Raw genomic sequence first — 15,272 nt, 5'->3', positions numbered from 1 at the left:
AAAAAAAAGGGGGGAGCTTTTTGCTTTGCCTGCCACTGGATGGCCTTTACGAGGCTAGGTTATGTGGGTGCTGATTATGTTCTCTGAGCTGCAACTCTTCACGAACCGTTTTCTGACCGAGACTCACCGATGACCCTTGATGTTAGAAGGAGTGCTCTAGAGCAGCTCCTCCTTGGCAAAAGCAGTGACACCACCGTCAGCTCACCATCCCCCTCTGCCAGCCAGGCCTATTCTCTGCAGATCCACCCAGTTTGCATCCTGGAAATCCCTTCCCAGATTTTGGAGCTTTCTCCAAGGGCTGTTGGCCTTAGGCTAGGGGGGCTAAGGAGTGGTGAGGAAGAGATCTCTTCTGTCTCCTGCCCTGAGGCCCGCTTCAGGGAAAGGCAAAAGGCATCTTTTGACCACTGGCATCAGACAGCAGAGATTCTAGAGTCCCACACTGCAAATTCACCTGGTCTTTAAAGATGCCTGCTCATGGCTCTAGCCTCCACATTCTTTTTCTAAAGATGATCTCGGGTGAGTCCTGCAGCTGGCATTTAATTTTAAGCAGGTGATCCAAGGGCAGCACCTTGGTAAGTCCTAGACAGGCTCAATGACCAGTGGAATCACTTGGGGAGAGGGTTTTCAAAATCTTGTTTTAATGAAATGTGAAATCTATTTTAATGAAATCAGCAAGCACCTGATGTTTCAGAAAATCGAGCCATGTGTCGTGAGTGTGAACCTCAGTCGTTTTCATAAACTGGACAGACCTGTGTAACCAGCACCCAGCTCTGAATCAGTACGACCCACATCCTGAAGCCTCCCTCGGGCTTCCTTCCAGGCACATATATATGGTGGGGCGATGTTTAACACCAAGATTTCCAGGCAGCGCCCGGAACCAGGGCATCAGACCCTGTACAGGAAGAGCCCGGGCTTCTGTATTATAAACAGCTCCCTAGAACGCCCTGCTCATCTTCAGCATCCCACACAGGGAAGCCTGTGAGGCCGGCCATTCCAAGCAGAGGCACGGAGATCTAGGCTTCCGGCGTGGTAGAACCTGTGGACGCTGGACCCCTGCAACCTGAGGCTGTTCTTCCTTCCGTCTCTTAGGCCTTCACTCGCTCTCCCCAGCAGGTCTTCTTACCCAGATATCTGGAGCCTGCACCGTTCATCCTGTCCCCTGCAACGGGCAGGCTCATTTACACTGGGTTTTTAGGGATTTGATGGCTGAACTCATTTCTGGAGGGCAGCATTTAATCTAACACAGTATTCTGCTATCCCTAAAGGTATCTGCATAAAAGTGTCCCGGGGTCCAGTACACTTAAGAAACTACAGGGTGGGTGAATTCTGAGATCCTTTACAATGCAGTTGTGCTTTAGCGGTTGCTGAGAGAGGGTGGAGGATGCTGGGCCCCCCAGTCTGTCACTAACCCCCTTCATTGATCATGGAGTGTCTGGGAACTCTGGGTGACATTTCATTTGGGCAGTGCTTACCACATGACTCCAGTCCTACTGATACAAGGCCAAGGTGAAGACACCAGTGCCCTGGACATCACACCCACATACAGAATCCTCGGAGTTGTCTCCTCCAAGTGACGTGAGAGACTGTGTCATGGAGGCTGTGCGCTCAAAATTTTGATTTCCACACAGGCACTTGGTTCTATTTCTGGCTTGAGTCTTGCTTTGTTCTGATTTGGGCTCAGGAGTCCCGATCCATAAGCCAGCCCCGAAGGCAGTGGTCCCTGGGGCGGGGACAGATGTGCAGAGGCACAGATGGCCCTGTTTAGCTGTGCAGCCTGGGACACGTCGCCCCTCCCAGTGTGAAATGCGGACCAGCCAAGGCCGAACGAGACAACATCAGTCCACAGGCTCGGCGGGACCACTGTACTCACTGTACTGACTCCTCTGGTGGCTTTTGCAGGTACGGCCGCAAGGTTCTCAGGTCAGAGCTCCGTGCGGTACAGACCCGCAGCAGGGCATTACTGGCACATCCGTTTGCACCTGAGAACACTCCAGCCACACGCGGTCCTCCTGTTCACCAATGAGACAGCCCCGATTTCCCTGAAGGTAAGGCACTCCAACCCGGGAGACGGCCCGGGGCACCCCCGGCTGGGGACAGGACGGAGGCACGAGGGTGCCCAAGAAGCGAATTCCTGGCAAAGAAACCCTACATCACTGGCAGGGGTGGTGGGGCCACCCAGCGCAGCAGGACCACAGTGCACTTACGTCCCAGGGTGGGGCTGTGGCTCTGTGGGGTCAGAGCCTTGGAAGGTAGAGAGATCGGCAGCCACCAACCCTGGTGCTGTGCCTGCCTTTGTTGAGGAACAGGCAAAGGCCAGTGCTCTCCAAGAGCTGGGAATGCTCCAGGTGACAAAACCAGCATGAAGTCAAGGGAGGAAAAGTAAATTTCCTTTCCGTAGCTTTTCGGGACCTGTAATCAGTTCCCACGGGAAGTCTCAGCTTGCCGGCATGATTTCAATACAAGCGATCACATGTGCCCATCTCCCACCTGAGCCGAGAAAGCTGACTTGCAGGTGGTGAGATGTTAATTCTCCCAACACATTTGCTGGGCACCTATATGGCAGCGTGACCGGTGGTGTTCCAGGAGCTCCACTCTGGTCTGATAGAGCTTTCATTCTCTCAGAGCGAGGTGCACGAGGTGCGTAGAAGAGTTGGGATGTGGTGAGCCCGGCAGGCAGAGGAGGGGCAGAAAAGGTTAAGAGGGATGGGGTGAGGGCAGCTGCACCTGTGGTGGTGGTGTGAAGAGAGTGGAAGGGAACTAGCTGACATCCGTGAGGATCAGACAGAAGAGCAAGGGAGATCATCAGCATGTTTAAGGAACAGCACAGAGTTCTCCATGGTGCCAGAGAAGGGAGCCAGGGGGCAGTAGCCACAGGCTTTGAGGTCGGGAGGTATGGGATGGGGACACATCTAGAAAGGTCTTAGAGGCCGTGTAAGGACTACAGGTTTTATAATGAACACAGTGGAGGGTATGAGAAGGTTTTGAGCAGCAAATCAAATAATCTCACATACGGTAAAGGGATTGTTTTGGTCACTTTCGTCAGGCTGGGAAACTATACCTGCGGCCCAGAGGAGAGGTTTAATTTGGGTCACCGTGTGTAGAAGTTTCGGACCACGCGTGGTCAGCGGCTCCCACACAGGGTGGCATGCAGAGGGGCGGGGGAGGCAAACACACCCTTTCTGTCACACCCCAGACCCCACCTCCTAAGGCAAGTCCTCTCTGAGCCCCAGGGATCCAGTCACTTTCCAAAAGTCCCGCCCGGGAGCGCTCAAGGCTCTCAGGGGTCATGGAGATACCATGGAGACCAGAGTGGTGGCGGAGGAGCTGGAGAAGGGTCAGGTTCTGGGAAGATTTCTCAGGTAAAGCGGACAGCATTGCTCTGTGGATGGAATGAAGGGTAGGAGACAACACGAGCAGTGAAATGTTGGCCTGAGCAACTCGAAGGATGGAGTTGCTCCCCACGGAGCAGGGGAAGGAAATGGCGAGGCGGGCTGTGGGGCGTGAGCGGCTCGGTTTGAGCCCCTGTGTCTGAGATGCGCACTAGACCTCCGGGTGGATGTGGACAAAGCCGTCTGGGGGGTGAGGCCGAGGCTGAGGGTGGAGGCCTGGGCATTTTCCCCACAGTCAAATTACTGAAAATCACGAGACTGGATTAGATCACCCTCAAGGACAGCCTGAAAGAGTTTAGACCAAAGATTAATCCTTGAGACACAGCAGTATGAAAGAGGCTGGGTGAAAAGGAGGCTCCAACGAGAGAGAAAATTAGCAAGCAGTAACGCCCAAGTATCCTCTGCAGGAAGCCAAGTGCAGAACAGGAATCATGAGGAAGCAGCGGTCGGCTGGGTGATTGGCTGCTGAGTGCCCCTGGGTCTGAGGAAGAGGCTCACTTGAGACTCCTGGCCATGAAATTAAAGGGTGGCCAGAAGGCAAGACTGTGTGAGTGTTTTTCCTCCAACCATGTTCCGTTCCATGTCTGTAGACCAAGGAAAAGCTGGATTTTACCAGAGTTCAACAAGTGAGTTCTAGGAAGTGAACAAGATACAGGAAGTCCAGAGTACAGAAAAGTGTGCTTAGAATGGCTGATTATAGTTTTTAAACTGGATAAGGAGAAGGCAGGCCACAGTGAGGTGAGAGACGGTAAGATGAACAGATTTGTGCTCCCGGATGATGTAATTGCAATGTTCTGAGTTGCATTCATTTTTGTTACTCTCTTTTCTTAATGGAAAGCGATCATTGTTTTCACCCGCGAGCCCACTCGTGGAACAGGGTTCAGGGGGCCTGGACTAGGAGGGCAAGGCGCAGAATCACCACACAGACTCCGGGGAGGTTTCTGGAACATTTCTGCTTTATTCAGCAAATGCACAGGCTTCTATAGGGTAAGGCGGAGGTGGAGTCAGGATACTCGGCACATTGTTATTGGCCACATGTTGGTTTTTGGATTGTGTGCTTTAGGGGCTGAGGCGAATGCAGTCAGGACTTTAGAGGTTTTGGAGAGGAACAGTTTATCTGTCTAAGGTCAGCTCTCTACAACCCGAGGGGGCGGATTATTGCAGCCCTAATAGGCCTCAGAGTTTTCTCAGGAGAGATGGGTGCGGCGCTCCTGACTCAGCCAGACATGAACCGATCCTCAGATAATAATATTGTTTCCTTTTTTAAATATGAAGGTACAGTTAGTATCCAACCAGACAGAAATTGAAAAGGTGATGGGAAAGTGGGAAACTTCTAGGAAACAGTTGGTTAGATCTTTAAATTTTACCCAAAGGAAACTGCCTAGCCCAAAGTGAGCAGAAAAGCATTCGGCCACGGGCATGCCTGCCTACTTCTTGGGACAAAAATGTTCTCAGCCAGAGAAGTTCTCTTTTTCATTTCAAGACTTTGAACATTCTTAAAAATTGCTGAGGATCTCAGGGAAGTTTTGCTTATAGGGGTTGTAGCTGTCAACATGGTTGGTAGTTTTAAATATTTATTTCCCACCTGCTTTAAACATAATGAGAAACCCATTACATGTTAATATAAATATTACATCCATCTGGAAAACTCCACTGTATACTTGTGAGAAAACAAAGACAAAGCAGGTAAATCCTGTCTTAGAATGAATACAGTTTTCCCTCTGAAAGGTCATGGAGCCCCACCTCAACAGCTCATAAATGACTGAATAAGGAAGTAGAAGGCCGGGGATATAGCTCAGTGGTTCCACCACCTGCCTCGCAAGCACAAGGTCCCAAGTTTGATCCCGGTACCAAAAAGAAAGAAAGACAAAATAAAAAATTAATAAAGACGTGGGAGAGGGAGGGAGCTGTTCTGAACCACTCAATGCCATTGCTGACAAGCGTAGAACACAGGTCAGGGCCATGAAGAATCCAAACCACAGGCTCACACTTAGTAAGACAGCTCCGGGCCTCAGTTTCCTCGTCTGTGAACGGAAATGACTCTCTCATTCCCACCCGTGCAGTGTGTGAAGCCAAACGAGACTTCGAGGGTTTTGTGTCCCACAAACGCAGGGTCTGGAGCGGCTTGAACATGACCCCACGAGACCCCTCCTACCCATGAAGCAACAATCTTTGCACTGGAAGCCCATCAGCAGGTTTGCGAGCACCTCCTGGCTCTGCTGATGGCTGTCTGGGTTTTCTCCGCAGCTGGCCCGCGGAGTGCCCCGGCTGGAGCACCACTGTCCCGGGGGCTTCTCTGGAAACCTTTCCTCGCAGCGCCGGGTGAATGACCAGGAGTGGCACTCCATCCTGGTGCAGGAGACGGAGACTTTCCTTCACCTGTCGGTCGACAGCACAGGCAACGTCTCCCTCGTTGTCCCGCACACGTGCCGGGCTCGCAGGCCCGAGAGAGACCTCGTGCTGGGCGGGCTCGTCCTCTCGCGTTCTTCCTCCAACGTTTCCCAGGGCTTTGAGGGCTGCCTGGATGCTGTTGTGGTCAACGGAGAGAGGCTGGAGCTGCTGGTCCATGGCAGGAAGACAGCAGGCTTCCTGGAGAGACGGGCCCTGAGCCAGTGCTGTCTGCACGGTCACCCCTGCAGCCAGAACCCCTGCCTCAACGGTGGGAGGTGCTCACAGACCCACGGCGAAGGTAAGAGCTGCGAGCGCGCAGCCCCTGTGAGGACGGTAATGGCACCCGATGTCAGATACCTGACTTCTAGACCGAGTCGGGATCGAACGAGCTAAAACACAAAGACCCTTACATCAGTGACTAACTGGAAATGTAGATTACTATTATTATTGCTGTATTCTGTCCCTTGCTACTCTTTAGATTCCTGTTTTCTCTCCGTGCCTCTAGGTAGTGTAAGGCCAGAGACCCAGTATTCTTCCTTAGCGGGCACCACTGGTGTTCAGCCAGAGGCGGCTCTGTAAGTTAATGATTAAAGGGGAACGCGGGCATGTGGTTTGCACACGTGCCTGCGGTCCCATCTGACTGCGTGGCCGGTGACCCTTCACCCTCCTGCTCTGTCTCCCAGGTTACGTGTGCAAGTGTCCCCCGCCTTTCTCTGGGAAGCATTGTGAACACAGAGGGAACTGTACTTCCACCCCCTGCCCGGAAGGGGGCGCTTGCATCTCCACTTCTGAAGGAGCCTCCTGTACCTGCCCACATCCTCACGTAGGAGACAGGTGAGTACAGGAGAGGCCACCTCCCCCTGGCTCTTCACTCTGGGTGCGGCACTATTAGGGAATGACCTTTACACTCTGACCCCTAGAGATGCCCCTGGGAGTCCAGGGTCCGCGAGCTGCAGAGACAGGGCCTGGAGGCTCTGCCCCTCTCCTCTGACCACCCGTATGAAAACACCTTGGGAGGATGGAGGTGCTCCAAAAGACATTTCCCAATCCCTATTTTGAATCCACTGAGTCAGATGCGTGGCCCAGGAACGTATACTCTGCACCAGCTCCTTAGTTCTGATCTTTGCTGAGATCTGAGAATACGAGGTGGTGCTAGCTCAGCTCTGTAACTTTCCCGAAAGCAGAAAATACATCTGCTTGGTGCAGGTGCTGCCCGATCAGACCCACCGCAGGCTGGCTGTACCTCCCACCATGCTGGCAGTGGGAGTGGTGAGGGAAAGAGATTTGGGCAGTAAGGCAGTCCTGTAGCTCCCAAACTTAAGATCCTTTAAAAAGTCATGAGAGAGACGTGAGAAAAACAGTTTCCCAGATCCCGTGTAGACTCACTAAAAACTCTCCAAGAAAGGGCCTGGATTTTATTTTTAACAAGGGCCCTCCTTGCTATCAGCCTGTGTACGAGATGGAGATGTTGTCCACCCACGGTGCAGGGAAATCGAGAGACAAAGGCTTTGCCCGAGGTTGCCCTACTTGCTGCTGAGCTGACTCCTTTTTCTCGGTGACTCATTTCCCACCGAGGTCAGCAGCCCACGCCTGTGCCCATCTCTGGGAGCCCACGCTGTCTGCTGCCCTGGCTCTCGGTGGGGGCTGCCTCACGAGCCAGACATGGCTTGGTAGAGTGAGTGTGACGGAAACCCACCGAGCGTGCTACCCAATGGGGAGCAGGTATTGTGATATGGAGCGGGGCGGGGGGTTGCCGCTGACAAAAACTGGGGAGTTGGGCAGTGGTGCGGCCGCTGACTGGTCTCACCTGGGTCAGGACTGGGGGCACTGCTGTCCTGGTGCTGTGCACAGCTGAGCAGAAACAGTCTCCAAAGAGGCATGCCAGGTGAGGGGCTTTGAGCAATGCCCAGGGGGCCTGGCTCTAGTCCCGCCCCGGAAACAAAGCCCAAGAAGAACTGGAGAGAAACTTTCCCAAAGCCAGCCGCATTCCTCTCTTTCTCTCCGTCCTGCCAGTGCCTCAGCTGAGATGAAAATTTCCACCCCCAAGCTGTGCCCTACTCTCTTTTGATCCCTGGCAGGCACTGACACTGAAAAAAAATCAGGGGAGAAAAGCACCCAGTCTCTACCTTGTCCTTAGGCAGGCGTGGCCACAGTGGCGGCAGAGAGGAATAATAGAGCTTTTGCTGCCACTGCAGTTCTGAGTGCCCCATACCTTGTCTGGTCACACATTGCTGGCAAGACTTGAGTGTGAGCACCCTAGAGGGGGGCTCTGATCCCTGCCCTCACTCTCCCCCAAAGCACCTGAAATAAACTCAGCACTGCATAAAGTGATCCCCAGGACAGCCACGTACCAGGAAGGCTGTCCTGTACGGTGGTAGAGATGTCTACTGCACCAAATATGCAAAACTCAACATAGACTTTAAAAAAACACCAATGTGATACCTCCTGAAGTTTATAACTCTAGTAACAGATTCCAGAAATAGCAAAGTGAGTGAAATGCCTCAAAGACTTTTTAAGATGATTAGTAAAAATCTCACTGAGGGACTTGGGATTTGGCTCCGTGGTCCTGGCGCCTGCCTTGCAAGTGCAAGGACCCAAGTTCGATCTCCAGTACCCCCCCAAAGTAAAAAGCTCATTGAATCCCCCCAAAATACATAAACAGTTAAATGAAATTAGTAAAACAGTATAAGGTATAAACGAACAAAGAGACAGTGTGAAAAGGAGCCAATCAGAGATCTTGTAAGTGAAGAGGTTTATAAGTCAGATAAAAATTCAGTTAAAAGCCTCAACGATGCACTAGGGCAAGTGGAAGAATTCTGTGGCTTGAAGAAAGGTGTTTTGCAATATCCCATTCAAACAGAAATAAAAAATAATGGAGAATATACAAGATATTTGGACACCCCTAAAAGATCAAATGTTCACCTCACCATGAGCATATGTAAAGGGGGAAAAATAAAGGTTAAAGGCATAGAAAAACTATCCATTAAAACTGTGGCAGAAAACTTCCCCACTCTGGGAAAGACATGGTGTGTAGGTGCACGAGGCATTCAGAAACCAAATCAACATGATCAGAAAAGTTTCTGATCATAACATTAGTTAAACTGTCAAAAGTATAGGATAAGAATTTAAATATCTGCAACAGAAAAGCCAAGTCACATTTAAGTGCAGACCCGTTAGACTCATTTCTCTGTAGGAATCGTACAAGCCAGGAGGGCACGGAATGCAATATTAATTCAAATTCCAAAAGAAAATAACTGTTGAATCAAGATTATTATACATTGCAGAATCCACCCTTCAGATTGAAGGAGAAACAAAGATCTTCCAAGATAAGCAAAAACTAAGGAAATTCAGAACCAAAACAGCCTTACAAAAGATGTTTAAAAGAGTCCTACACTCAGAAGTAGAAGGAAGATAACCACTATCACAATCGTATGTGACAGTGGAAGTCCCACTGTAAGAGGAGAGAGGAAAATGAGGAACAGTATCAATACAGCAAACCATCAAATGATAAATAAGAGAAAGTCAAGCAAAAAATATTCAAAACAACCAGAAGATGAGTAATAAAATGACAGGCACATACCTGTATGCTTCACTAATGATTCTGAATGCAAGTGGTTTTACTTCTCCAGCTAAAAGATACAGACTGCATGGATTAAAAACAAGACCCGATATGCTGCCTACAGGAAACGCACCTCATGAGTAAAGACACAGAGCTAGAATGAAAGGATACAAAGTAATATTCCAACCAAATGGAATCTGGAAACAAACAGGAATAACTATATTTACACCTGACAAAATAGACTTTAAATCAAAAACTGTGTGGAGACAAAGAAGGTCCCTATATAATGATCAAGGGATCAATTCATCAACAAGACACAATGGGCCAGGTGTGGTGGTGCACACCTGTGATCCCAGCACTCTGGGAGGCCAGGGCAAGAGGACGGCAAGTTCAAGCCCAGCCTGGGCACTTAGCAGTTTGTCCAGACCCTGTCTCAAAAATAAATTCAAAAGGGCTGGGTACATACCTCTGCATGAAGGCCCTGGGTTCAATCCTCAGTATTTTTTTTAAAGAAGATATAGTGATTATAAAACTATATGTACCTAATAACATGGCACCTAATTTTATAAAAGAAACACTGTTAGACCTAAAAGGAAAGATAATCCCCAATATAGTAAAAGGGAACTTTAATATCCCACTTTCACCAATGGATAAATAATGCAGACAAAATGTCAACAAAGAACCTTCAGAGTTGCCAGGCGTGGTGATGCACATCAGTAATCCCAGCACTTGGGAGGCTGAGGCAGGAGGATCACTGTGAGTTCAAGACCAGCCTGGGCTACATAGTGAGTTCCAGGTCAGTCTCAACTACATAGTGAGACCCTGTCTCAAAAAAAGAAAAAAGAAACTTCAGAGATCAGCTGCATCTAGACCTTTATAGAAGATTCGCCCAACAGCTGCAGCATACACACTCTTTTTATTAGCAGTGAGACCCTCTCAAAAAAAGAAAAAAGAAACTTCAGAGATCAGCTGCATCTAGACCTTTATAGAAGATTCGCCCAACAGCTGCAGCATACACACTCTTTTTATTAGCACATGGAACTTTCTACAGAACAGGCCATAAGTTGGACCACCAAACCAGTCTTACCAAATTCAAAGTAATTGAAATCATTCTGTTTTTTCTGATCATGATGGGATGATGCTAGAAATGCACAGCAAGAGAAACTTTGTAAGTTTTACATGAGAATGAATAATACACTTTTGAATGAACAGTAGGCCACTGAAGAAATCCGAAGAGAAACTTAAAAATTCCTTGAAACCAATGAAAATGGAAATACAACACAGCAAAACCTGTGTGGGGGTGGTTTCAACAAAAGCAGTATTGAAAGTTTATACAGTAAGTGACTATTTTAAAATAGAAAGATTTTTAAAATTTAAAATAGCAAGATTTAAAATAACCTAATGATGCATCTCAAAGTCTTGGAAAAGCAAGAACAAACCATACCCAAAATGAGTGAAGAAAAAAAGTGAAGAGCAGAAATAAATGAAATAGTGTCTAGAACATTACATGTCATCAATGAAACAGAGTTGGTTCTTTGAATAGATAAGGCAAACTGACAAACCTTTAACTAGACTAACCAAAAGATAGGCAGAGAGAATCCAGATAAACTAGAGCTGAAATAGGAGACATTACAACTGATCCTACAGAAATACAAGGAATCATTACAGGTTATTTTGATAAACTGTATGCTAACACATTGGAAAATCTAGAAGGAAATAGACAAATTTCTAGACACGTATGACCTACAAAAGTTGAACCAGAAGGATTAAAAAAAAAAAAACTTCAATAGACTACTGACAAGTAATGACATTAAATCAGTAATAACAAATCTTTCAACAAAGAACACCCCAGGGCCAAACGGCTTCACCGCTAAATTTTACAACTACTTAAAGAACTAACAGCAGTGTTTCTTACACTACTCCATGGAATTGAGGGCCTCATTCTACAAAGCCAGCATCATCCTCCTACCAAAACCTTACAAGACTCAGCAAAACATAAGAATTAAAAATAATAATAGAGTGTCCATGATGAAGAAAGAAATGGAATTCAAGAGCACATGGACAAGAACATGTATCGTGATCTATTTCTATTTCACAGGTGCATGCATGGTTCAATGTGTACAAATCAGTACATTTAATACACCACATAAGTAGAATGAAGAACAAAAATCACACAATCTCAGTAAATGTAGAACAAGTATTTCATAAAATTTAACATCCCTTTACAATAAAAGCACTGAACATTAAGTAGCAGAGTATTTTGCTTGTTTGTTTGTTTGAGACAGGGTCTCACTATGTAGTTGCACCTGACCTGGAACTCACTAGCCCAGGCTGGTCTCAAACTCAAAGCAATCCTCCTGCCTCAGCCTCCTGAGTGCTGGGACTGCAGGCATGCGCCACCACACCTGGCCCTAGCAGAATATTTTTCAACACAGTAAAGGCTATATATGACAAACCCAAAGCCAATGTTATATTAAATGGAGAAACACTGAAACATTTCCTCTAATAACATGAAGTCAAGGACTCCCACTTTCACTGCTTTCATTTAATACTAGAAAATTCAACCAGAAAAACAACAGAAAGGAGTAAAAGACATACAAATAGAAAAAGATGTCGGTTATCCTTTTGCAGATTATGATTTTTTTTTGTTTGTTTTTGGTTTTTTTTTTTTGCTATCAGAGATCAAAAGATTATGATCCTATATATAGAAAAAACTAGACTTAGGCCGGGGATTTAGCTCAGTGGCACCATGCCTGCCTCGCAAGTATAAAGCCCTGAGTTCAATCCCTGGTACTGAAAAATAAATGCATAAATAAATAAGAACTAGACTTCACCAAGAGACTCTCAGAACTGATAAATTCAGTAAAGTCGCAGGATACAAAAGCGATATCCAAAAATAAGTAGCTTTTGTACAGCGATCAATTTGCTGAGAAAAAATTGTGAAAGCAATCCCAGTCACAACGGGGGGAAGAGGGGTGGGGCGGGGGAGTAATAACTAGGGGAAGTGACAGAGTGCTACAGCAACTTACAGGACACTGGAGAAAGACAGCAGAAGGTGGCAAGACCGCCCATGCTTGTGAGCTAGAAGAATATTGTTAAAACGTCCATGCTACCCACAGTGATCTGCAGAATACCCATGACGTTCTTCACAGAACCAGAAAAAAAATCCTCAAATTCGTACAGCACAAAAGACCCCACGTAGCTAAAACAATCTTGAGCAAAAAGAGCCAAGCTGGAGGCACCACAGTACCTGATTTCAAGACATACTACGTAGCCATGATAATAAAACACACAGAAACAGACATACAGAGCAGCAGGACAGAAGAAAACACTGAAATCCATACATCCACAGCCAACTGATTTTTGACAGGAGCTAAAAAGAATAAACTGTGGGTAGAATTTCAGGCAGTGGGAGATCTTCTAGACTCGGGTGAGGTAGGGGAACTTTCCCTATACAGTAACCCTCAAAACTGAATCCACCTGGCCACGGGCCGGGAATTAGCTCAGTGGTGCTGCCGCTGCCTCATAAGTGTGAGGACCCGAGTTCAGTCCCCGTACCAAAAAAAAACAAAAAAAAAACAGGTCTCCAAAAAGACTTACTCTATGAAATGCCAAAGTGAAGATGATCTGAGAGGTCATAGGGTTTCAGGTGTGTTTTCTGAGCCAGTCACCCTCTGCCAGAGGGCGGATCTGTGGGTCTGTGCAGCCCCATGTTGGCTTCCTGTGACATCCTGGTGATCAGCAGGAAGTATTGATGCCAGGTCCCCAGGCAACCACTGACTTGTACCTGGGATCCTGAGGTTCTTGCCAGAAGACAACTCGGTCTGCCCCACGCCTCCAGCACCATAGTCTGGTTGGTTGGAAATACAACGTCATTTGTGGGGAGAATATCCACTGCCTAGATCTCGGGAGTGGAAAATGATAGACCCAGAGGCTGCATCCTAAAGGTCAGAGTGGTGACAGAGCCGAAGCTCAGACTTTCCTGGGGAAGGATAAAAAGCTCTGATGTTGATGTGTTTCATAATAACTGTCCATCCATCCATCCGATGGACAGTGGGAGGTACAAGGCTGAAAGCCTCTATCCCAGACTTTGTGAGAAGACCCAGAAAAGACAGCATCATGACTCGGTCCCCTCATGACTTCTGTCCCTGCAGGTGTGAGATGGAAGCGATAGGTTGCTCAGAAGGACACTGCCTCGTCACTCCTGAGATCAAGAGGGGCGACTGGGGACAGCAGGAGCTACTGATCATCATAGCAGCCATTCTGTTCATCATTGTGACCACCGCCGGATTTCTCTTCTACTGCCACCACTGCAAGTCTCACAAGCCCGTGACCATGGAGGACCCAGATCTCCTGGCCAGAAGTGTCGGTGTCGACACCCACGCCGTGTCTGCCATCGAGCTCGACCCCTTGAGCACCAGCTCCTGCAACAACTTGAACCAGCCAGAGCCCGGCAAGGCCGCGGCTCTGAATGAACTCGTCACTTTTGGGCCCGGCTCGAAGCACCGGCCGGTGGTCTGCAGTGTGCCCCCCAGACTCCCGCCAGCTGCGGTCACTTCCCACCCTGACCACGAGGCCATCATCCAGAGGACCTGGTCAGGCGAGGAAATGGGTCAGTATAGCCAGACACCTCACCTCTGCGATGGGCAGGGTGGCGGCTGAGCCTGTCTGCTCCACTGAGGGGCTCCTCAGCCACGCTCCGCCCCGTCCCCGGGATGAGATGGAACAGGGTGCCTTCGAGGTCCCCGCGTACTGCTATGGCTAGAGAAGGCGCTGGGTCTCACGACCGCGCTGGCCAGGGCCCTCTCCTCTAAATGCCAGAAACCTGGAGACCTGCATAGGTCTCAGTAGAACCCCTCGTGTGAAAAGGGGTGCACATGGGTGCTTTGCTGGGAAAGGAAAAGCAGCAGGGGCCAAGCCACTGGCCACCCACTCTGCAGGTGGGGCGGCCCAGAGTAAGACTTAGCTGGGCTAGAGGCAGAACTTCACTCCTCATTTCTGATAAAAAAGGAAAAGACTCTGTAAAGCGCTTGCTCTTTTCCAGGCAGAGTCTGCAGAAGTTACAAGAGGCATTTTCACTAGTTGCCAGAAGGGTCCATAAAGATGCAGTGATTTGTTTTCACCCACCGAGCTTTTAGCAGCACAGACGGGTCTAGGGACTCCTGATATTCTCTCCCGAGCCCTGTCTTACGTCTTCCCTTTCCATGGTGGAGGCCATCATCGCATCTCCAGTCCACGCTGTGTGCCTGGCTTCCTTCCCTCAGGAGATGGGTGGAGTTCCGGTATCTACAGGGAGGAGCAGCAGCGCCCGTTCCTCCTTGGCTCATACTCTCAGATCAGCAGCAGAGTGTACCAGACAGGCCGGCTTTGGGTTAAACCTCTGATCTTGAACTTGCCCTGCTGGACTGTCCGTATGGACCCGAGCTGCCCAGGACGTGCGTAGAGGGGCCACCCACCCACCTGCTGCCTGTGCCACCAACACAAGCTGTTAGAGTAGGAGCTGGAACCTTCTCCGGGGCCACCCTGAACTCACCTGCCTGCTGTTCCTTTTCAGGGTACCCAGGCGGAGCTGCGGTCTGGCCCCCGTCCTACTCCGGGAGGGAGTGCTGGGAATACCCCTGCTCCGAAGTCACCTCACCGCCCCGCCAGCTAACCTCAGCGGGGATGCCGGAGCCCACTGGCCTCTACGGCGGCTTCCCCTTCCCCCTGGAGCTGGAAAACAAGCGGGCAGCCCTCCCGCCCCGCTATAGCAACCAAAACCTGGAAGATCTGATGCCCCCGCGGCCCCCGAGCCCCCGGGACCGCCTGCTCGCTCCCTGCCTCAACCAGTACACGGCCATCAGCTACTACCACTCCCAGTGCCGGCAGGGCGGCGGGCCCTGCCTGGCCGAGGGGGGCTACAAGGGGGTGAGCATGCGCCTCAGCAGGGCCGG

General features: G+C 49.3%; 1 protein-coding gene across 1 annotated transcript in view; it reads left to right on the top strand.

Moving 5' to 3' along the window:
- Positions 1-15,272, top strand: part of Fat2 (FAT atypical cadherin 2) — a 118,228-nt gene that overhangs the window by 100,987 nt on the left and 1,969 nt on the right. Inside the window, exons 21-25 of the mRNA XM_033761574.1 lie at positions 1,900-2,045; positions 5,637-6,078; positions 6,464-6,614; positions 13,494-13,951; positions 14,894-15,272. Coding sequence (XP_033617465.1) covers positions 1,900-2,045; positions 5,637-6,078; positions 6,464-6,614; positions 13,494-13,951; positions 14,894-15,272 — 1,576 coding nt within the window. The remainder of the gene's footprint in view (positions 1-1,899; positions 2,046-5,636; positions 6,079-6,463; positions 6,615-13,493; positions 13,952-14,893) is intronic.

This window comes from Fukomys damarensis, unplaced genomic scaffold, assembly GCF_012274545.1.
Source record: "Fukomys damarensis isolate Sample0158 unplaced genomic scaffold, DMR_v1.0_HiC HiC_scaffold_9, whole genome shotgun sequence".
In the NCBI taxonomy this organism is placed as follows: Eukaryota; Metazoa; Chordata; class Mammalia; order Rodentia; family Bathyergidae; genus Fukomys; species Fukomys damarensis.
Note: the sequence above shows the minus strand (reverse complement) of the source record. Positions and strands in the feature narration are given on the sequence as shown.